Consider the following 23369-nt stretch of genomic DNA (forward strand, 5'->3'; position numbering starts at 1 on the left):
ATCCCTCGTATCCAAATGTTGAGGGTCTTTGAAGCCCTCTGTTGCTGCTCATGTATGGTGGCTGAAACGGTTTCCTTTGCGTGCTCCCGTTTCGCCACGTCCACCCATCTAGTCGTCTCTGCTATAGCTGACTGAATCGTGGCTATCGGTGCCTCCATCTTTGTGACTGGGGTCCCTCCAGGCGCTGCTCTCAGGGTCCTGAGCTCCTCTCAGAGCTGTGTGATGTCGTGTTTGAGTCCTTGGATAAGGGTGCCCTGCTCGTGTATAATGCGGGCCTGCTCCTGGGTGTATTGGGCTTGCTCCTGAGTGTAATGTGTCAGATGTGCCCAACGGGCCCGGATGCTGTGTATCTCAGCCAATAGGGAGTCCCAAGCATCTGGCGAGGACCTAAGATATCTTGGTCGGGGTGGGAACTGGATCTCGAGAGGGGTTGGAATGAAGGTGGGCTGCTGAGGTTGTATTGAGGGTGGGGACAATGTGATCTGGGTGGGGGAGTGGTGTGTAGGAGTAGCGAGGCTGAACGAGGCGATGAAGGGTGGCTGACTGAGAGGTAGACGGGATACGAGGGAGAAGTACTGTGGAGCCGTGGTTGATGGGGCTAGTGATGGGGCTACTGGGGAGGAGGCCTGTGATGATGATGCAGGAGAGGGGGAGGGGAGAGGTGGCGTAGATGATGAGGCGGATGCGGATGATGGTGGCGAAGTGGTGGTGGTAGGTCGAGGTTGTGGTGAGCGGCATGGGCTTAGGGTGGGCCCCTTTGTTCTGGGTCGCGGTGCTGTCCACTATCAAACCGCTCCGGTTGCTGCGTTTGTTGAAGTCCTCCAGGTTGAGTTGCTTTTGTGTTTTTCCCTTGTCACCGTTCCCCTTCCCCATCTCCTCGTGTATATATACTTGGACCGAAGGGTCTCCCGCCTAAGTGAGTCCCCTGTCCTCATCCCCCTTTGTCCTTCATTATGGGGGGGAGAAGGCAGCGGGTGGAGGGGCTGCAGGCGGGGAGGCAGCGGGCAAAGGAGCTACAGGCGGGGGGGGGGGGGTTGCAGGAGGGCGGAGCTGCAGCAGGAGCGGAGGATCGGAAGAGGCAGCGGGCGAGGGAGGCAGCGGGCGACGGGAGAGGCAGGGCTACAAGGAGGTGGTGGGGCCTGAGTAGCAGCCCCGTGGGCTAGTAGAGGGTGAGCAGGAACCCACACCTGAAGCCGAAAGCTGGAAGGAGGGGGTGGGGGCTGAGTAGCAGCCCTGTGGGCTAGTAGAAGGTGCACAGGGAACCCACGCCTACAGCAGCAGCCTTCAGGGACGTCAACAGCAACTGGGAGGGCCCGTGTGTGTCATATGACTTGCAGGTCGAGCTCACGACCAGGATGTGGAGATGGAGAGGCGGGGTGGTCTGTGAGAGAGGCAAAATGGGCTGAGAGGGAGGCGGGATGGGCTGAGGGAGGACTGAGAGGGAGGCGGGATGGATTGAGAGGGAGGTGGGCTGAGAGGGAGGAGGGATGGGCTGACTCTGAGAGAGAGAGAGAGAGAGAGAGAGAGATGTATTAACGTCCGCGGAAGACCTCATGGGCCTATGGTACAAGGTACAAAGTACATCAAAACGATGATCTCATACAAGCCTGAGTGGGCTGGAGCAAAGGGCGGACTAATGCCCTTGCTGAGTGCTGACACTGCTAAACTGAAAAACGGAAAACCTGATAAACTGATAAGCTGATAGACTGATCAACAGCTCGAACAAAATCAGATATAATCTGGAGACTAGCTGAGAGCTGTAGCATACTGAGGTCGGAGATCTAAGACTTAGGCTCAGAAGCCAAAGCCCGGCACCGTGGTGGCTCGCCTGTGAGTAGTGAAAATGTCTCAGATCTCCGTCTGTCGGGCTGTGTCATGCTGTGGTGGTGGAGGAGGACTGTTAGAAATGTCACTGGCCCACCTGTGAGCCCCCGATTTGAGGGGACAAGGGGGCAGGAGACTGTAGGGGATGGAGGGGCTGAGAGCAACTTGCTGTAAGAGGGCAGCACCCTGCGTGGAACACTGCGCCAGCATCACGGGCCCATGTGGGGGCATCTACAGCACATGAGCATCAGCCAGGAGCAGCCCAAAAGGCCATGCATATGGGGTCTTATATAGGCCAAAGGGTGGCCCAGAAAAGTTAAAACAGACCAGAAGGCAGCCATATAGGCCCTTCTGGGGGTCGGTTTCTGCAGACTGGAACTGACTGAAAAGCTAGCCAGTTCTAGCGGCTGGCTGCTCACCTATATAAACCCCCTCCCCACACACCTCTCATCATCTGCACAGACCAGCCTTGCACATGCAAGCGCGCAGGGAGAGGAGTAGCTTCAGATATTGGTACAGCATCTCTTTGCTGTTTTGTACGCTCACCTCTTGAGCTTTTGTCAGCCCACTGTTGTGGAAGAATATATCAGAGTTTTGCTATCTTTCTCTCCCCTTCTCTTTGAGTGTTGTTTGAGCTGTGATCGGGAGTGTGAGGTGTGAGTGATTCTATTCTCTACTTTCCAACTGGGTATCAGAGCAGGGTTTCCAGCTCTAGAACGGAGTTCCTCAGCCAGAAGGCAACTCCAATCAACACTCAGGTTTGCTGCGTGGTCAAGTTCTCTACTGCAAATTTTGCTGTTCACTGTTACAGCAAGGATGGAGGACAAGGATTCAAGTGTTGCCTCTTCAGCCCCTTCTCTTCCTTCCTCCTCCTCCAGATTTCTCTCATTCACCATCCTGAACTTTGGAGAGTCGGGGAAACTAGGTGGGTCGAACTACCCAGTCTAGAAGGTGAAATCCGGAGTCATTTACTGGCTCGAAGTAGTGGAAATTGAGAGGCAAAGCCGGAAGATATGCTGGACAAGAAGGGGAAGATTCTCATTCTAGTAGATGGAGAAGAGCTTGAAAATTGGGAAGATAGAGATGCCCTCTCCCTAGCATTAATCATTGGGACCACGCAGACTCTGTTCTTCTGCACATCCAAATGGCCGAGATGTTTGTAGAGGTGTGGGCTATTCTGAAGGATCTGTATGAAACAGACAACACATCTGGTATCTTGCTTCTTCAACATCAACTGTACAATCTGGATATGAATGAGGGGGACAATGTTCATGACCATCTAACAAAAGTCAGGGTGGTAAGGGACCAGCTCGCTACAGTTGGTCAGAAGATAGACTCAAGTCATCTAGCATTGCTGATGTTACATAAGCTACCTCGCAGTTTCAAGAGTTTCGCGACAAAAGTCACTGCAGGATACAGGACCAAGCCTCTCACCTTGGAGGAGCTTGGCCCTTTACTATTGCAGGAAGAGGGTCGGGAAAAAACTATTACACAATCGGACGAGAAGGCTCTTGCAAGGGACAAGTTCGGCATGGTAAGTTCAAAGACTCCAAGAAGAAGAACAAGACCGAGGATGTAGAGAAAAAGAGGCAGATTAAGTGCTTCTACTGTGAGTAGCTTGGTCATTCTGCTAAAGAGTGCCGCAAGAAGAAGGCGGACCTCAAGCAAAAGGAGGAGTCCAAGTCTAAGGAGGAGCCAAAAATCGAATTTACCTGACTGGATATTTCCTACGGAGTTGGATTTCTCTCTCAGTTCTCCGCCACACCCAAGAAGGCCATTGGGACGCAGGGATGAGGGGGCTAAGGTACTTGAAGGGTACGTGCGCTGATGGCATCACTTATATGAGAGACATTGAGTTGGGAGGTTTCTGCGATAGTGATTGGGCCGGTGATATTGATACTCGGGGATCGACCTCTGGATATTGTTTCTTACTCTCGTCAAGAGAGCTATGTCATGGCTAAGTAAGAAACAGCCTTCTGTTGCCCTTTCATCTACAGAGACGGAGTACAGGGCTGCTTGTACAACATGATGCGAGACATTGTGGCTCAGGTGGATCTTAGAGGACATGAATGTGGCCCAAGAAGATGTGATGGTGGTTATATGCGACAACTAGAGTTGCATAGCGATCGCTAACAACCCTGTGTTTCACGCACGGACGAAGCACGTCGAGGTCCACTACCACTTTGTTCGAGAACTCATCGACGAAGAAGTCATAGAGTTGATGTATTGCCCGACCAACAATAACATCTCGGATGTCGTCACGAAGGCGCTTCCTAGGGAGCAGATGGAACACCTCATTCAACGCATGGGGATCAGCCCACAATTGTGTCATCGAGAGGGGGTGTTAGAAATGCCACTGCCCCACGTGTGAGCCCCCGATTTGAGGGGACAAGGGGGCATGAGACTATAGGGGATGGGGGACCTGAGAGCACCTTGCTGTAAGAGGGCAGCACCCTGTGTGGAACACTGCGCCAGCATCACGGGCCCATGCGGGGGCATCTACAGCACATGAGCATCAGCCAGTAGCAGCCCAAAAGGCCCTGCATATGGGGCCTTATATAGGCCAAAGGGTTGGCACAGAAAAGTTAAAACAGACCAGAAGGCAGCCATGTAGGCCCTTCTAGGGGTCGGTTTCTGCAGACTGGAACCAACTGAAAAGCCGGCCAGTTCTAGCGGCTGGCTGCTCACCTATATAAACCCGCTCCCCACACACTTCTCCTCATCATCTGCACAGACCAGCCTTGCACAGGCAAGCGCACAGGGAGAGGAGTAGCTTCAGATATTGGTACAGCATCTCTTTGCCGTTTTGTACGCTCACCTCTTGAGCTTTTGTCAGCCCACTGTTGTGGAAGAATATATCAGAGTTTTGCTATCTTTCTCTCCCCTTCTCTTTGAGTGTTGTTTGAGCTGTGATCGGGAGTGTGAGGTGTGAGTGATTCTATTCTCTACTTTCCAACTGGGCATCAGAGCAGGGTTTCCAGCTCTAGAACGGAGTTCCTTAGCAAGAAGGCAACTCCAATCAACACTCAGGTTTGCTGCGTGGTCAAGTTCTCTACTGCAAATTCATTTTTCAGTTTGCTGTTCACTATTACAGCAAGGATGGAGGACAAGGATTTAACTGTTGCCTCTTCAGCTCCTTCTCTTCCTTCCTCCTCCTCTAGATTTCTTTCATTCACCATCCCTAACTTTGGAGAGTCGAGGAAACTAGATGGGTCGAACTACCCAATCTGGAAGGTGAAATCCGGAGTCATTTACTAGCTCGGAAGTTGTGGAAATTGACAACGGGGGTGAAGGCAAAGCCGGAAGATATGCTGGACAAGAAGGGGAAGATTCTCATTCTAGTAGATGGAGAAGAGCTTGAAAAGTGGGAAGATAGAGATGCCCACTCCCTAGCATTAATCATCGGGACCATGCATACTCTGTTCTTCTGCACATCCAGATGGCCGAGACGTCTGTAGAGGTGTGGGCTATTCTGAAGGATCTGTATGAAACAGACAACACATCTGGTATCTTGCTTTTTCAACATCAACTGCACAATCTGGATATGAATGAGGGGGACAATGTTCATGGCCATCTGACAAAAGTCAAGGTGGTAAGGGACTAGAAGGTAGACTCAAGTCATCTAGCATTGCTGACGTTACACAAGCTACCTCGCAGTTTCAAGAGTTTCGCGACAAAAGTCATTGCAAGATACAGGACCAAGCCTCTCACCTTCGTGGAGCTTGGCCCTTTACTATTGCAGGAAGAGGCTTGGGAAAAACTATTTACTCAATCGGACGAGAAGGCTCTCGCAAGGGACAAGCCCGGCAGGGTAAGTTCAAAGACTCCAAGAACAACAAGATCGAGGATGTAGAGAAAAAGAAGCAGATGAAGTGCTTCTACTGTGAGAAGCTTGATCATTTTGCTAAAGAGTGTCGCAAGAAGAAGGCGGACCTCAAGCAAAAGGAGGAGTCCAAGTCCAAGTCAATGACATAACTGTGGGCCAATCCTCTTGCGTCGAATGAGGTGTTCCATCTGCTCCCTGGGAAGCGTCTTCATGAAGACATGTGAGATGTTGTCGGTCGGGTAGTACATCAACTCTATGACTTCCTCGTCGATAAGTTCTCGATTAAAGTGGTAGTGGACCTCGATGTGCTTCGTCCATGCATGAAACACGGGGTTGTTGGCGATCGCTATGCAACTTTGGTTGTCGCATATAACCACCGTCGCATCTTTTTGGGCCACATTCATGTCCTCCAAGATCCACCTAAGCCACAATGCTTTGCATGCCACTTTACAAGTAGCCCTGTACTATGTCTCTATAGATGAAAGGGCGACAATAGGTTGTTTCTTACTCAGCCATGACACAGCTCCTGATGAGAGTAAGAAACAATATCCAGAAGTCGATCTCCGGGTATCAATATCACTTGCCCAATCACTATCGCAGAAACCTCCCAACTTAATGCCTCGCGTATAAGTGACGCCATAGGTGTAGGTACCCTTCAAGTACCTTAGCACCCTCATACCTGTGTCCCAATGGGCCTTCTTAGGTTTGGCGGAGAATTGACAGAGCAATCCAACTGCGTAGGGGTATTGGTGAGGTAAAGCAAACTACCCACCAAGCGTCGATACATAGATTGATCAACCGGGTGAGATGGATCACACACACTTAGGTTCAGACTAGTTTCCATGGGAGTCACTGCTGCTTTGCAATTTTCCATCTGAAAATGTTTGAGCAGTTCCCTGCAATATTAATTTAGTGAAATAAAGATACAGCTCTTTCCCTGCTTCACCTCAATCCCAAGAAAATAGTGAAGTATACCTAAGTCATCTCAAACTCCTTCATGAGAAGTCTCTTGACCTGAGCAATCTTCTTCATATGATCCCCTGTAACGATGAGGTCATCCACATATAGAATCAATACCAGCCGCAAATCCCCCTCTGTGTCGAGATTAAGATTTGTCTCTGATAGACTCTGCTGAAGCCCGATCTTCTGAAAGAAAACATCTATCCGTTTGTACCAAGCTCTTAGGGCCTGTTTCAGCCCGTATAGGCCTTCTTCAGTTTGCAGACTTTTGATGGGGATCTTGGAATCTGAAATCCTGGTGGCTGTGCCACTTATACCTCCTCCTCCGGGGTTCCATTAAAAAACGCAGACTTGACGTCCATCTGAAAAATAGGCCAACTGTGATGAGCAGCCAAGGCAATGACTATCCGAATAGTCACCATCCTAGTTGTGGGGGCGAAGGTCTCGTCGAAGTCAAGTCCTTCCGACTGTTAAGCTTTTTACTACCAATCTTGCTTTGTACTTGTCCTAGCTCCCATCTGACTTGAACTTAAGCTTGTACACCCATTTAGTCCCAATGACCTTTCGTTTGGTTGGTTTGGGCACTAAATTCTAGGTGTCATTTTTCAAAATGGCATCTATCTCTGCTTGCATGGCTTCCTACCATTTTGGAATATCCTTCGCTTCTTGGAAGGAACTGGGCTCCGCAAGCTGAGCCACTAAAGCGTAGTTCACGGAGGGAGTCTTCATGTTGCGTTGAGACAGCCACACTCCGGAACTGCTCTCGGGAATATCCATGGCCCGTGAGTCTGCTAAAGTCTTCAAATACCATTGAGGTAGCTTGTTCTCTGATGGAGGTGCCTTTGATAGAGTTGCCTTGGGAGCTGGCTTTGGAATGGCATGATTCTCCTCCTCCTCGGGGTCTTCAGTCGTCTCCACCTCTTGGATGTGACCTTGGGTGGGAGTAATGCCGGAAGTTCAGGAACCTCTTTTGCGAGCTGTGGCTCGGACTCCTCAAAGATCAAATCCGTGCTGATAAGGATCTTCTTCTTTTTCGGGTCAAAAAGGCGACATGCCTTGGATTATTCACTGTATCCCACAAAGATACATCTTCGGCTATGGGAATCAAGTTTCGTCCGCTCATCTTTATGCACATGAACAAATGCATTAGAACCGAAAACCCGTAAATGAGATATCGTGGGCTTCTTAAAATAGTAAGCTTCATATGAAGTTTGTCATCAACCGCCTTGGTCTTGGTTTTGTTGAGGATGTGAACGGCAGTGTTCACGGCTTCACCCTAGTAAGCTTTTGAGAGATTCCTCCCTCGCAACATGGTCAACCCTATCTTAGTGACGGTCTTGTGCTTCCTCTCAGCAACTCCATTTTGCTGAGATGTGCGAGTTGTCTCTTGATCCCGTGCTTCTTGCAAAATCCATTGAGAGTGCGGTAATTCCTAGTCTCTGTAGGGTCGTCGGCTTTATGTATCAGTACAATAGTGGTGGTGCTTCAGGTGGGTGGGAAGCCATGACAAACAGCCTGGTTGAACATGTGTGCTAGGATCGGAGCTAGGACCTCATGCCCATGCACAAAGTGCTTAGTCCATAGACCCTCATGATCCTGTGCTTTCCAGTTATGTTGCCGACAAGTGCAGCCCGCACATTCTTTGTGGTAAATAAGTGACAAGTGGTGGGCTTGGGCATAGAGGACATGTCCGTTGGTGTCTGCATTTGGACATCATATAGGAAACATGCATATGTGTACTAAACATATGGATCAATGATGAGGATAGGTGGCTTCCCCTCTGTTAGGAAACCCCATCCAGTGGTCGGGTCTCCTTCTCGAAAAGATTTGACAATCTCATCCATCCTGTGTGTGAGAAAGGTCCGCCTCTTGCAGCATGTCAATCGTCGGAAACTCCTTTGTGCCCTCAAATGGCGTCAGATGCCCTAAAGTTTGCTCTCGTATGAGGTAGGCTCTCACTTCTCTGCACTCAGTATCAAACCAAGGGTCTACTAAAGACTGATGGGTCTATGAGACTGATAGAAAACCTGATACAATGAGCAAAAGGGTGGAGCTACTAAGCGAGCATCCTAACCCATGCTAGAAAACTGTGTAGGCATAGTGAATGCCATCATCATACATATCGCCATAGTCATCATCATCATGGTAGAAATCAACCAACAAAGGGTATGCACAACGGAAGACTGATAGAATAGCCCAGGAGCTCACATAGTGTGTGTGGGGAGTGGAATCACAAACTTCTTAAACTTATGTGCATCAAATAGATGGCCCATGGCAGGCATAGTGGTGCCCATGTGGCCTTCTCTCAGAATCTAGGTCCACCCCCCCAATGCTCTCCTCATTAGGGGGCTTACAGATGAGGAGGTGACCTTTTGAACACATCATAACAGATGCAATATGATTCGATACCATACAATACAATGCAGCACACACATTGCATGAAACGTCAAGGTATGCCCGGTGATGGGCTAGGCCATGTAGGCAAGAAGCTCGTGATAGATCGCTGTCTACTGTCTGGAGTAGTAGTCCATCGTGCCCTCCTAGCGGCTACTCTACGCCTGACAAGCGCCACAGTAACCGGTGTGAAAATAGATGAGATGTCAGCTAGCGTGATCTATGCATTTGTCCTCTGTTGAGTGATCCGCGTCTCGGTCTCGGGGTCTCTGCTTCTCGTGCTATCTGGGGCAGCATGCTCTTGCTGGAAGGACTTTGTGATCACACTCTGAGATGGGTCAGATAAGGCCTCCCGCCCTTGTCTCTGTGATCGCTGCCTTATGAATGAAAGGACATGGTGCTTATAAAAGGTCTTTTTAAAGCCCCTCAATTCTTTGTGCACTCTACCATGCACTGGCTGTCCCTGTCAAATGCAAGCTGACCATGCGTAATTTGGAAGAATCAGAAAAGTTTTCAGTACCAAATGCTGCATCAAACTGCCTTATAAATTGCATAGCCTTCTCTGTATGGCCATATTGTCCATTAAAAGTAATAAATCTGTCAGATTTCCCACCTTTAAATTCTTTAGTCTTTGCTGTCTTAGTTGCATTCTTTTCCTTGGATGACCTCTTCTTCTTAGACCTAGGTTTAGGTGACCCAGAAGAAGAAGATGATGAAGTAGAATTGGAAGAAAAACTGGCCTTCTTCGTGGAATGATGCTTTTCTCCTTGGTCATTTCTTTTTCCTTTTTTTCTTAGCCTCATGACACTTCCCTCTGGCACTCCTACACACGTACACTCTATGATATCCCTGATCAGCCTCCTCCCGACCTCTCAGCCACCCCCCCGCCCCACTTCTTGCACCCTCTTCACAACCCAGGGAGTCACCCACGCAGCGCTTAAGCTTCACAACGGCCGAGCTAAGGATCATGAGGGCCTATGCATAGAGTTTGTTGCCTATGGCATCAAAACTCTAGCCCCCATCCTGGCAACGCTGTTCAATGAAGCTGTCTGCCACGGGTTCCCCAGAGCGTGGACCCTGAACACTATCACACCCATCCACAAAGCAGGAGATCCCATGGATCCAGGGAATTACAGGACCATCATGATCGGACATGTTATGTCCAAGATCTATGCATCAGTGTTAGATGGCGAGGTCAGTGCTCGCGCAGAGGTATAGGGGCTCAGGGCATCCAGACAGGCCGGTTTCAGGGCGGATCACTCGACTTACGATCACATTTTTACACTTAGAGGGATCATTGAGGAGGCCAGACACAGGAGACAGAGAGTATATTGTTGCTTTGTGGATTTCCGCAAGGCATTCGACACCGTTCCCTGCGCCCGACTCGTCAGACTTCGCAGGAGTTAGACTACGACTCGGAGGTTATCTGGGCAGTAGTAGCTCTCTATGAGCGGGTGACGAGTCAGGTCAGGATTGACACCAGCTGGACCCTAGAGATCACGAGCACTATCGGAGTCAAACAAGGATGTCCCTTGTCACCGACTCTATTTGGCCTCTACATCGACGAGCTCGAGACCACCATTAGGACACTCGGAGGTGCAGGCTGCTCTCTTGCGGAGGCTGTCATCCAGATTCTCCTATACGTAGACGATGTAGTACTACTATCCTCTTCTGCTACTGGTCTTCAGCGACACCTGGATGGACTTCAGGTCTTCTGTGATACACATGACTTGAAGGTCAACCTTGGGAAAACCAAGGTGATGATCTTCAACACTTCCAGACCCGCTATGCACCGAGAGCAGTTCCTCTTCGCCGGCGACCCTATTGAGATAGTTGACTCTTACACATACTTGGGCGTTGTCTTCTCAGGCCCGATCTTCACGATGTGCCTGGCCATGCAGGCCAGGATCAGCCGGGGCTACGCCGCTCTTGCCAGGCTGGAGCGACAGTGCTACCACTCCCATTTCCAGGACCCGCGGACCAAGTCTCTCCTTTTTTATTCTTTGGTCCGCTCAGTAGGCATGTACGGTAGCCCGTGGTGGGGAGCCGACCTTTCAGACACAGAGTGGGCTTGAGTTGAGCGCCTAGAGATACTGATGTTTGCTCGGATGATCCGCAGCAAACCATCGGTACCACATTAGATCATTCTAGCAGAGTTCAGCGCCTCACCCCTATAGCTCGATGCGGCTTTCCAGGCTATCACTTATCTACACAGAGTCAGGGATTTCAGCTCCTTCTCCGACGGTCGCCTCCACCTACCTTGGCTAGCCCTATCCTCCTCTATGGCCTTATCCGTTGATGGGGACCAGCGATGCTGGTATAGTCGTCTTTCCAGTTGGTTCACCCGACAGGGTCGCGACTTAGACCGGTTGCCTCCTTTTCAGTACAGCCTCGACGCTCCACCATCTCCCCTCTCCCCCATTGACCAGGAGGTCAACCGGCTCATTCGAGCGGATCTGCTCCAGCTCCACACCTGGCGGACATGGTTTCTTCACCTCGAGCTTCCTGTGAAGCTCGACTTCTACCGCCGACACTGCCTCCAGATCTCACAGGAGGGCTTCATCACACCTCCGGGTTACACACAGCTTCATCTACCACATGCGCTCCGGATCTCCCTCGGTCAGTTTAGGGTTTCGTCACACCGATTACGGATCGAGAGCGGACGCGCAGAGGGTATCCCACGAAAGGGCCGCCTTTGCCCACTTTGCGACTTGCAGGAGATCGAGTCGAAGGAGCACTTTGCTTTCAGATGTCCTATCTATTATGCCATTCGAGGCCGGTACCACTGCCTCTTCCGCGACGGATTCGGCCCCCTCCCACACATGCTGCAGTTCTCGGATCAGCGATGCCTAGCTGCTTTCTTACATGAGATGACTCGCCACCGAGATACCTCTCTCCGAGCACGGCGACGTGCGCAGCACACACAGCGTGAGGACACCCAGCGGCCCATCACTGATTTCTTCCAGTCACAGGATACCTCTCCTCAGTCTAGCTGACGACGCGGACGCGAGCGAGAGCCAGAGCCACGACAGTTGCGCTAGTGGACAGACTCACACATCCGGGTCCATGACATCTCGTCTTCGCTCTCTGCCCGCCCCACGGGGGTTACCGTTGCCCTCATCCACAGGGCCATCCGTCGCCCCTGATGACGGAGCTCGACTAGGCCGCGTGACGTCAGAGGCCAATCATCTATCGCAGGGTTTTTCCCGGCCTCCCATTTGATGGCCCCTCTATGATTGGTCTCTGACGATCACCACCTGCACATATATATTGTATCTCCCCCCTCTGCCCCATTTTTGGTGCCCCCCCTTTCTTTTTTGTATCATCTGGAGGTAGACACATATTTTTTGTATCAGGATTAGACACACCGTCCTCCATAACCTCTTTTTTTGTAGAAACGGTTGGCTGGCCCGTTTTGAGACCGCCACCGTTATGCTCATTGTATCAGTTATCTTTAGTCTCATAGACCTTGACGGTCTCCCGAAGATTTTAATAAACTTTCTTTCTTTCTTTCTTTCTCTCAAACCCTAGAGGAGGAAAAGAGACGGCATAGCAAAGCATTGAATGTACTAGTGTGAGGGTTAGATGTAGGAGACAATGCAAAAGCTTTATTTGAGAAAATGAGTGAAGACATGCCCAAGAGACCTATGGTTATCAAAATGAGGACAGCCACAGACAAATTCAATCTCCTAGAGGTGAGGGCACGATTGAAGGGGACTAGATTCTTTCTAGATGATGACCTAACACTACTACAGCAAGAACACAGAAGAGAGGGCATGGTCAAGGTTATGGCTGCGAGACAAGAAGGAAAGTGGGCTGTGTACCGAGATGGAAGGACAAGTGGAGAAGTGAGCAATGCCAGCCATGACAAGAAGGGCAGGGAGATAGTGAAAGACAATAAATGATGTTGTCTATCTGATGGAGGAAGAGACTGAGAACAGCTATGCATGGCTGTATGGAATTGCAATGGCACGCTTTGGTCCGATCCAGGGGGTTTCCTAGAGACATATGCTGACCGAGATGCTATTTTTTACACAGAGACACATGAGAGCCCAAAGAGAGGGCTGCCCGATGTGGTGGGCTACACATGGGAGTCGACCCATAGGAAAGAAACCCGGAGAAGGAACGGAGTCTGTGGATCAGGAGGGGTAGCTGTCCTATTCAGAGCACATTTGAGACCATGCATATCTGTAGTACAGAGAGGAGCATGCATGATACATGTGGATACGATTACAGCCACCAGGAGCCCGTGCACTTTACATAGTAGTATGTTACTTTCCCCAAGATGGTTCCCCTTATGCAGCTGAGGTCACGACAGACAGACATAACCACGATCCATGACGACATCTTTGAATTCTTTAGAATTGGGGATATTCTCCTTCTAGGGGACTTCAATGCACGTACAGAGGATCTACAGGTGGGGCTACTAGATTTCACACATGAGAGGGACCCTCACATGATTCTAGAGCTAGATGCCACCGAAATGGGGATACTGAGACATTCCGCAGATGCCTCGAATGTGATTGAATATGGGAGACAGTTACTTGATCTAGGTGCGATACATGATTTGATCATATATAATAGTCTCCAGCAATGGCCATCATCATCAGGACTCACATGCTTTCCACACGGAGGGGGGACAAGTACAGTAGACTATCTCCTCGGCTCACTAGCCTTCACATCGAGGATATCTGACTTCACGGTGCCTCCACCCCCACTTGGAGCCGATCACACATATTTGGCATTCAGTATATCAGCTGTTATACCTCACATAGATCGGCGCCCCCAGAGACAGCCATGCACCCAGGTTCATTTTGATCGAGCCCTCAATCCGGTCTACACCAGTCATTTGGCTAGAGAGCTCTCTGACTTACTCGGAGATGACGGGGACTGAGATCTGACTCAGGCCTCAGACACACTTGTTACTGTTATACGAGATGCTGCCAGTAGATCCTTCCCCACGACTTGACCCAGACAGGCACGTGAGGGGAAGATGCCACATAACTCATGGTTTGATGATGACTGCAGGGCGGCCAGAGCACACCTCACACGGGAACAGGCATTAGGTCACATGCCTACACATGAGGCACAAAGGATCTTCCGACGACTGACACGCCATAAGAGACGAGCTTTCCTTTCACACAGAATGGAGGATATCATCAACTCATTTTGAGGGGGTGACCCCACTACTGGATGGGGGTTCTTGATAGAGAGGAAGCTGCCTATCCCTATCACGGACCCATCTACGCGGCACACTTATGCATGCTCCCTATATGATGTTCTTGATCAGGCTCAGCCTGATATGTCATCTATGCCGAGGCCTATGCATTGTTATCTATTCACTACACGGAATATACAGGATGCACTACGACGGCTGAATAATTGGAAGGCACAAGATCATGAGGGACTACGGACGGAACACTTTGCACATAGCTATGAGGTTTTAGCCTCGATGCTAGCACGGATGTTTAATCATGTAGTATGCCACGGCTTCCCACATACCACATTGGCCAAGATCTATGGGTTAGTACTAGAGAGGGTACTTAGCAACCACACAGAGCTCCATGGGCAGTGAGCACTAGGGCAGGCGGGTTTCCGGAGACAGGACTCCACTTTGGATCATATCTTTACTTTGCGGACCATCATCAAGGAAGCCAAAGCTCGACACCGGAAAGTCTACGCTTGTTTTGTAGACTTTCGGAAGGCTTTCGACACTGTCCCACAAGCCCGTCTCATCACAAGATTGTGCGAGCTACAGATCCCAGAGACATTGATTTGGGGGGTTATGAGCCTATATGAGTCGGTCAGAGGAAGAGTCCGAGCCCCAGGAGGTATATCAGATTGGGTTGAGAGCACGATTGGGGTGAAGCAGCGTTGCCCTCTCTCGCCGACCCTCTTTGGACTCTACATCGATGAGATCACATCCTTTTTATTCCGACTGGGCGGAGAGGGCTCACCATTGGCTGACCTCCTGATTCAGATATTACTATATGCGAACGACATAGTTCTTCTATATTCATCGGCCGAGGGATTACAGAAGCACTGGATGCCCTTGAGGTGTTCTGCAGAGAGAGGGACCTGACTGTCAACCTTGGCAAGACCAATGTCATGATCTTTAATACCTCACATCTAGCGCTTCTTCGACACAACTTCACATATAGAGGGGAGCTAGTGGAGATAGTACAGTCCTATACATATCTGGGCACGGTCTTCGCAGGACTCATTTTTTCGATGACCCAGGCTGCCAGGGCACGACTCACACGAAGCCGGAGCGCTCTGGCCCGACTAGAGAGATAGTGCTTCCAGGCACACTTCCAGGATCCTCTGACAAAGAGTTGGCTCTTCGACACTCTAGTACGGCCAACCACCATGTATGCAGCGCCCTTCTGGGCGAGTGACATTCCAGCAGTAGATTGGAAGAAGTTTGAGAGGCTACAAGTCTCAATGGGATCCAGGATGATACACAGTAAGCCCTCAGTTCCACATGAGATCATACAGGCAGAGTTTGCCATGATGCCACTATATGTCGATGCTATCTTCTACACAGTGACTTTCATTCACAGGGTATGGGCTCTGCCTCATTGGAGACTGCCGAGGGTAGCTTTGGAATCATCCCGACGTTTAGCAGGTGAGGGAGCAGCCACCTGATATGCACATACACATGGTTGACTAGCCATGGCATTCAGATAGACAGACTACCCCCATTTCAGTATAGCATGGATGCCCCTCCTGAGCGACTTCCGCACGATGAGATTAATCGTATCATACGGTTAGACCTCCTCCAGCTCACCACATCCTAGACTTGGTTGAGGGACCAGCCGCTCCCCACCAAGATGCAGTTCTATCATGATCACTTCCTTAGAGTCTCTGATGACGGTTTCATTATCCAACCTCCTTATCTAGAGGACAGAGGAGTCTCACATGCACTCCGGATTGCCATTGGCCAGATGCGAGTTTCCTCCCATCAGCTTAGGATTGAGGCGGGCCGAGCTGCAAGTCTACCTAGAGAACACAGGATCTGCACACTATGCGACATGGATACCGTTGAGACTGAGGAGCACTTCCTATGTAGCTGCCCGGTTTACTATGAGATACGAGGGCGATATCATTGCCTTTATCAGGAGAGGACCGGCTTCGGCCCGCTCTCTCGGTTGATACACTTCCAGGACCAGGTTTTTGTAGGGTTGTACTTGATGGAGATGCGCTGACACCGAGAGGCACTACTGAGACAGGCCAGAGCACTTTCAGCACCGGACAGACTACAGGATACAAAGCCGGACCCAACTCAGAGACAGGTTACAGACTTCTATGCCTTCGAGACGGCTCCTGGACACAGTGGAGTTGAGGATGAGGAGATTGTCGACATGAGAGCAGCTTGGATCAGCAGTCAGTCACACCAGACTCTTCGGACTACTAGAGTGCACACCACCAGAGCGCACACCATTGAGGTTCGTCCCATCACAGCACTACTTGTAGGGGACCGCCAAAGCCAGAGACGAGCGATCACGATCGACGTAGCCGGACGGGTACTGAGATCGAGGTGACCGCGGCCGCCACCTAGACGCGAGACAGCCCGACAGTTATAGATACGCGACATCTTCATGGCCTAGCGGAGAGACCTGACCTGACTTGATCTGGACACTTGATCTGGACACTCCTGACTCTTGATTCAGATTTTGATTTTGTCTCTATTCTATTCTATTTAGACACTAGATTAGTACTTGGCAGGGGCTTTAGCTCACCCCCTTGCCCTAGCCCACAGAGGCTTGTATGAGATCTTTTTTGATGTTGTATCACTCTGTCCCATAGACCCGCGAGGTCTTCCGAGGATGTTAATATATCTTTCTTTCTTTCTTTCTTTCTCTCTCTCCAAGGCAACTACCCCTTATTCAGTCCTGTTATTGGAAACGGGCAGGCGGCCAATTGAATTCTATGCACTGATCAGAGTGATGCAGTACATAGTGGAAGTACAACAAATGCCAAAATAAAGATTGCCACATAGAGCATGGGCTGCTAGTATGAAACTTCAGAAGAATCATAAAAGCAAGATCATCTGCACAGGATGGGGGACAGATATAAGGAAATGGTTCAGCAGATGGAAAGTGGAATCATACCTGACTATGCCCCCTGAAAAGGTCAAGATGCAAGAATTCCAATTGTCCCTACTATGCACTCTACAAACTTAATGGTTGACAGCAGAAAAGAGGACCAAGCTAGAATACTATCAAGATCAAATAAATCCTTTAGGCTGGTCATCTTTCATGACACCAGATGCCCCTGCTCAGCCATACATCAGTACTCCCATACCTCTTCTCTATCGCAGGAATATTGCCAGATTCCGCACACGGTCACATACCTTGGCAATAGAGATAGGAGCTTGGCTAAATCTGCCGCAACATGTCAGAGTTTGCAGATTCTGTGATTCGCAGACAGTAGAGACAGAGGCACATATAGCCCTACACTGCCCCCGATATGCACACATCAGAGACGACTATCAGCAGATTCTGGCAGACACCACTCAGATCTCGTCAGTTCTCTCCACTGCCTCTCCGGCAGCATTGGGATCTTTTGTCACTCGTCTTTTTTTGTACCGTCAAGAACTTGAAAATTCTTGACCCCTCCACAGCAGAGGAGATTTTTGTACTGAGGATTAGGTCCCATGGGTCATTTTTGGCCCCTCGAGGATGATAATAAAATTCTACTTCTACTTCTACTTCTCTCTCTTTCTCTCTCTTTTTCTCTTCCTAGATGTATCATCTGAAGAAAGAGATGGACACGTGGATTTTTTACTGCTACTCCCTTTATGTACTTATGGTGAAAAAGACTTATCTTTATCTTCCTCATTCTGAGGATTTCTAGCGTGCAAAACAATGGATCCTTTCTAGCTTCTGCAAGCTGTGCCAAGAGCTTCTTGTAGGCATGCATATCATTGGGTTTCATTCCCTCAACCGGCTCTGTTTGGAGCTGTTCTGTTGTTCCTACACCTCGTGAAGAGGCATGGTCCAAGGCAGAAACTCTCTCTCCAAACTTTAATCGGTGACTTAACGGCCCTTACACAGTCTTTTTCTGTCCAAAGTGAAAATTTCCCTCAACAAGAGGTTTATTGCATCCACTTATTTATCTAAACTTGTGCCCAAACATTTTATTTTTGCTCAAGGCACACACTTGAAGTTTTCGCAGGAAAAGGTAACTCTAGTCTGCTAAGTGGCTGCTTGTCATTCTAAGCTGCCCCTTTTTTTTTGTTGGACTGGTTAACTGACTGCTGTCTGGTTACGCTAACCAGACTTGCAGATCTGCCATGTCAAGCATCTGCACATGCTGCCATGTCTGCATGCACTGCCACATGTCAAACAGTGTGCCACGTCAGCGTGACATGTCAGCACTGCACTGCCAATGCCATGTCAACGCCACATCAGCACCTTGACCATGGTTTGGTCTAGTAAACCCAACATGGGTTGTCTTGCATGTTTCTCTGCCTATGTACTCTTTCTGAAATTGCGATGCGTCAAGTGGAGCTGTATGATAAACATTTGTGGGAGAGTACGTAGCAGCGTTTGCCAACTGATGGCTAATGAAAATTTCGGCAATTTTTGAGTCTTGGAGGCCTCACGCTAGAGACGCAGGGCACGGGAATAATTGCAAGCACATAAGCAGTATCTGGCCCACTCATTTATCCCCTGCACAAAATGAAGAGCCGCCTCTCTGGATAGGCGTTGGGAATTGATTCTGACCAGAGTGCAAAGTACAAGGGCATCTCATGTGCTCGTGTATCCCACATGCAAATGGAAGGACTGCCTCCACATAAGGTGTCGTCGCTTGGTCGCTACTGTAGTGTACAATTGTAACTCTTCGCCTATGCGTGTGTAGGAGTGTCACGTCTTCTAGCCCTTCGTAACACTTTTGTTCTTTGGCACTACAAGGTCGACACAACTTGAGAAGGTTATGAAGCATGGCTCTGATACCAATGCAACATTTTCGAAACCTTTGTGCTGCTCTCTCTCTCTCTCTCTCTCTCTCTCTCTCTCTCTCCAACTTGTCCGGCTGGACCCCTCTGAAGGTTTTTATTTCTGATAAAAATTCTGAGTACAAACTTCAGCGCACAGGCTGAGATTACAATCCATACGTGAGAAATTTTTGGCCTGTTCTGGAAGGATAGGTCTTAGTAATGAAATTGGGATTTGGAATCTAAAGTAGCTTTCATTCTAAAGCTTATTGTTCTCCAGGTTCACTCCAGTCTTTCGTACTTTCCTCACAACAGCTTACTTCACTGGAGTCCTCCATACTATCCTCGTATTTTTCCTCCTCTCTCTCTCTCTCTCTCTCTCTCTCTCTCACAGGTTTCTGCACTCTTTTTCTGCACATCCAAAAATCAACCACATCAAATTCAAAATTGCCTATAGGACAGGACCATTCAATGTAATTCACCTTGTTACAAAGAGCTTTCAGCTCACATTCTTGGCAACATGACACTTGTCATAATCCTATACAATTTCCTAATTACATGCCTCAAGGGCAGCTCTAGAGCCTTCATAACACTTGGTCACATGGATACCCCCTGGTAGCCTTGAAGGCTCCATAAAGCTTGGGTATTTAATCACTCTCTTGTACTGCAACAATTAATTTAATGCTCATAGCCAAGGCACCCATTAACTATTAGCGCTTTGCATGCAAAATAAAACTCCAGACTGCTCCTAGCACTGTGAGTGTCCCCACTAAAACACAAGTGCACACATAACATACATTAAATTATTTGGTGGACCAAGGTCAACCCTCTTGATCATAATTAAGGGGCTTTCAGTGACAGTCAAGGTGCCTTAATTATGGCCAAGTCTCTCCAACCAAGGTTGGACTTTCTTGGTTAACTGAAGTCAACCCTCTTGGCCTAAGCCAAGTCTTCTTGACCGGAGTCAGGCTTACTTGACCAGGGTCAAGTATCTTTGGCCGAAGTCAATTCTTTGACCAATTAAGAAAGCTCTTTGACCATAATTAAATAAATGAAGAACTCTTTAATTGTGGCCAATTAAAAGGTGACACTCATCTATCCTCTAGGTGCTGTGGGTAATGCTAAGCACTCCATTTTGTGATACTCTCAAAAGTAACTGGATCTTGATGGGGAACTCCTAGTCCCCTTCCCCAAATTCCGTGATGTATAGAGGTGGAGTAGATCCAACAATATGTCAATAAGGTTGATCTAATCTCGTGAGAGCAGTAGGGATGGAGCCTACTAGGCCGTGCTAACCCCTCTCTTGGCTAGTTGTTTGGATGAACTAGTGCCAACCTCGATAGTCTCCAACTAGGCAAAGCTCAAACCCTCTAAAGATATGTCACCGTTTCGAAGATGGCATCAATTTGGAGTGGTCATGGCAAGCTTTGCATGTGCGATTTGATGAGGGACTGAGGGCTTACGCCGAATCATCGTGGACTCCATAATCACCTGTAGCCTCTCAAATCTTTGCCCATCGTTCGCCGAGAGATCATTTCCCAGAAGGGTGTTGCATGCATGGTTGTCGGTCTCACTAGTGTATCAAACAGCCATCCCTTTGTCAGAGGGTCCTAGAATTGTGCCTAAAAGCAGTATTGCTCTAGTGTGGCCAAAAATCCCTGCCCTCGTATAAGTCGTGCCCTGGTTGCATGAGTCATTGTGAAAACTGGTCCCTTGAATATTTCCCCTAGATAAGTGTATGACTGCACGATCTCCACCTGCTCCCCTCAGTAAGTGAAGTTGTGTCGATGAAGTACTGCCCGTGAAGTGTTCAAAATCATAACCTTGGTCTTGCCAAGGTTGACTGTCAAGTGTCTCTCTCTCTCTCTCTCCGCAAAACACCTCTAGGGCTTCTAGATGTCTATGTAGGCCTGCTGCTGAAGAGGATATGAGGACTATGTCATCTGTGTACAACATATTTGTATCATCAAGTCAGCAAGCAATGATCCCTCACCTCCTAGGCGATCAATGAAAGTTGTGATCTCTTCGATGTAGAGCCCGAAGAGTGCCAGTAAAAGAGGGGGCATCCTTACTTCACGCTCTCAATCCAATCTAATAGGCCTCAGGGGCACATGCTCTTCCTTCGACTAACTGATATAGACACATCACCTCCCAGATCATATCTTTTGGGACCTGCATCTCCTGAAGTGTTAAACTTTCTCATAAGAGTCCATCTCCTCATCATTGGACAGCTGGATGATGATAGTAACCTTCTCTTGGCCTTGCAAGTGGACTTTGTGTTCAGGAGTCTACTTCCTACAGAATTAGCAGTGGTTCTCTCTCTTGATCGGTTGGAGCTTACTTTTCCCTGCAACAATAGCATCAGTTATTTCTCTTCTGCTAAAACGCTGATTAGAGAATTACTATTTTTCCACTGGCACGTTGCTATCCACCTCTGACATGTGGATTTACAGCTGGCATAATGTGATGAATTATGAGTACTCATCTTCTTTTGATCGTTTGCGAGATAAATTGAGGGGAGATGCCTTCAGAATCTGTGCAGAATGGCTGGTTGTTTTTGCTCTCTTGTGTAGTACACCCAGGCTAGCCAGATCCCCTTGTGTCCATCCGAAACCCCTAGCCGTGAATGTTTTTCAGCATTCGAACGTGCTTATGCTTGTCATACATTGACTAATATATATATTGACCTTTTTATATGGCCAACTATGAAAGGAGGCAAGATTTTTCAGAGGTCTCCCACATATGCCTCCCTTTTGCCAAGAAATCTCCATCTTGTAATCTTGTGTGCGCACTCCTCAGGATGGAGGATCCCCCAGTTCCTTCTCATGGCTGATCACATCATCATCTGAGCCACTCTTCTAATTCATGTGAGAGTTATTTCCCCTCCAAAATTGTATTAATTTTGTGTCCTTGCAGTCTGTTCCCGCGCCGTGCATGACTTGGAAGAGAGAACATTGAGAATGATAAAAGTACCTTTTAGTTTGTGGGGCAATCGTAGATTGAGAATACATGCATGAAATTTGCAGAATAATTATAACAGCTTTACATGCAAGTGGCCTGCAGGTATCTCTGCTATAGAGGATAGTCTAATTTTCTGTGCCCCTTTGTGTCTGCCATGGAATTCATTTTGCCTCCCTCAATTTTAATGAATTTGGAGTATGTTTGAACACTGTAAACTTTAGTGTACCAGTGAAGCTACACAGCCTGCTGCATACAATTATCATTGATGTGTTTTGTTGACAACTATATTTTATGTAGTTCACAGTACAGGGCTAATTATTAGCATGCCTCGTTCTACAGATTCCAGGAGTGCTGAAATTAAGATATGTGGGGCAGACAACCCTTGGAAGTGCTGCTCTATTCGGTCTTTTTTTGGGGGCAGGAAGTCTCATCCATTGTGGTAAAAGTTACTGAGCAGAGTGGTGAATCATGTCTTCTAAAACATTCCATCCTGCCACATGCTAGATTGCGGTGGGTGTATTTCAGGCTTAAAAGAAATTCATGCACGAATGGATTGATGTTACATATCTTAGGAAACCAAATGTTCGGCAATAGACTGGCTGCCCTGACAGAATGCCCCCCAGGGGATTGATTGAAAGCATGTGTTGATGCGATGTTGTCGAGTTTGAAATCAATGTTATGGCAGTTCTTTTGAAATCCATCTTTAATGTGCATCTAGTTGCAAGCTTCAAGTAATATTATCAATCTAAATGTAAAGGATAATACTTTTGCACTCAGTAGTGAATATTGGATCATCACAGGAATTATATTGTTTGCAAAACTATTACAATTTAATACAAATCACAAGCTGCCAATAGTTCATGATACTTCAATTTTAGGTAGAGGTTTGAATTCTTTTAAACAACCATCTATTAGAAGCTTACAGAAGATACAGAGGAGCTGAAATAAAAAAGATGCTGGCTGCCTGCCCTCCAGCCTGCCTCTTAGGATCTCAGTCCACTGCCTAAGAGTACCCCAAAAGTGGGTGCCAACAGCTGAGGTGGAGGGTTATACAACCAACGGGTACCTCTACCTATGAAAAAATACATGCAGGCCAAGCCTTGCAGAAGCGCTGATGCCTTTCGGTAGTCTTCCTAGAGTCCTTTGTACCTTGCTCGCAAATGGCATGCAGATCATAACTTATGTGATGTGACATGTCAATACATACACATACATATATACATATACATACACATACACATACACATACATATATATATACATATATATATACATATATACATACATATATACATATATATATACATATATATATATATATATATATATATATATATATAAAATTAGGCGAGATTTGGGGTCCAAAAGGGTCTCAAAGGAAATCATTAAGGAATGGGTAATCCCCTTAATTCTAGGGGAAATTTGGGGTGGTAAGGTGTATTAAATGCAATTTTACTATTT

The 23369-nt window shown here is 48.2% G+C and overlaps 1 protein-coding gene across 1 annotated transcript in view; it reads left to right on the forward strand.

The window, feature by feature from the left end:
• Positions 1-22604, forward strand: part of LOC147892964 (uncharacterized) — a 38985-nt gene extending 16381 nt beyond the window's left edge. Inside the window, exon 4 of the mRNA XM_087387678.1 lies at positions 22248-22604. Coding sequence (XP_087243804.1) covers positions 22248-22361 — 114 coding nt within the window. The 3' untranslated portion in view covers positions 22362-22604. The remainder of the gene's footprint in view (positions 1-22247) is intronic.
• The last annotated feature ends 765 nt before the right edge of the window (positions 22605-23369 follow it).

The sequence above is a fragment of the Dipteris shenzhenensis genome, chromosome 16, assembly GCF_047967505.1.
Source record: "Dipteris shenzhenensis isolate YYH24624 ecotype China chromosome 16, Dip_SZ_1.0, whole genome shotgun sequence".
NCBI classification, from domain to species: domain Eukaryota; kingdom Viridiplantae; phylum Streptophyta; class Polypodiopsida; order Gleicheniales; family Dipteridaceae; genus Dipteris; species Dipteris shenzhenensis.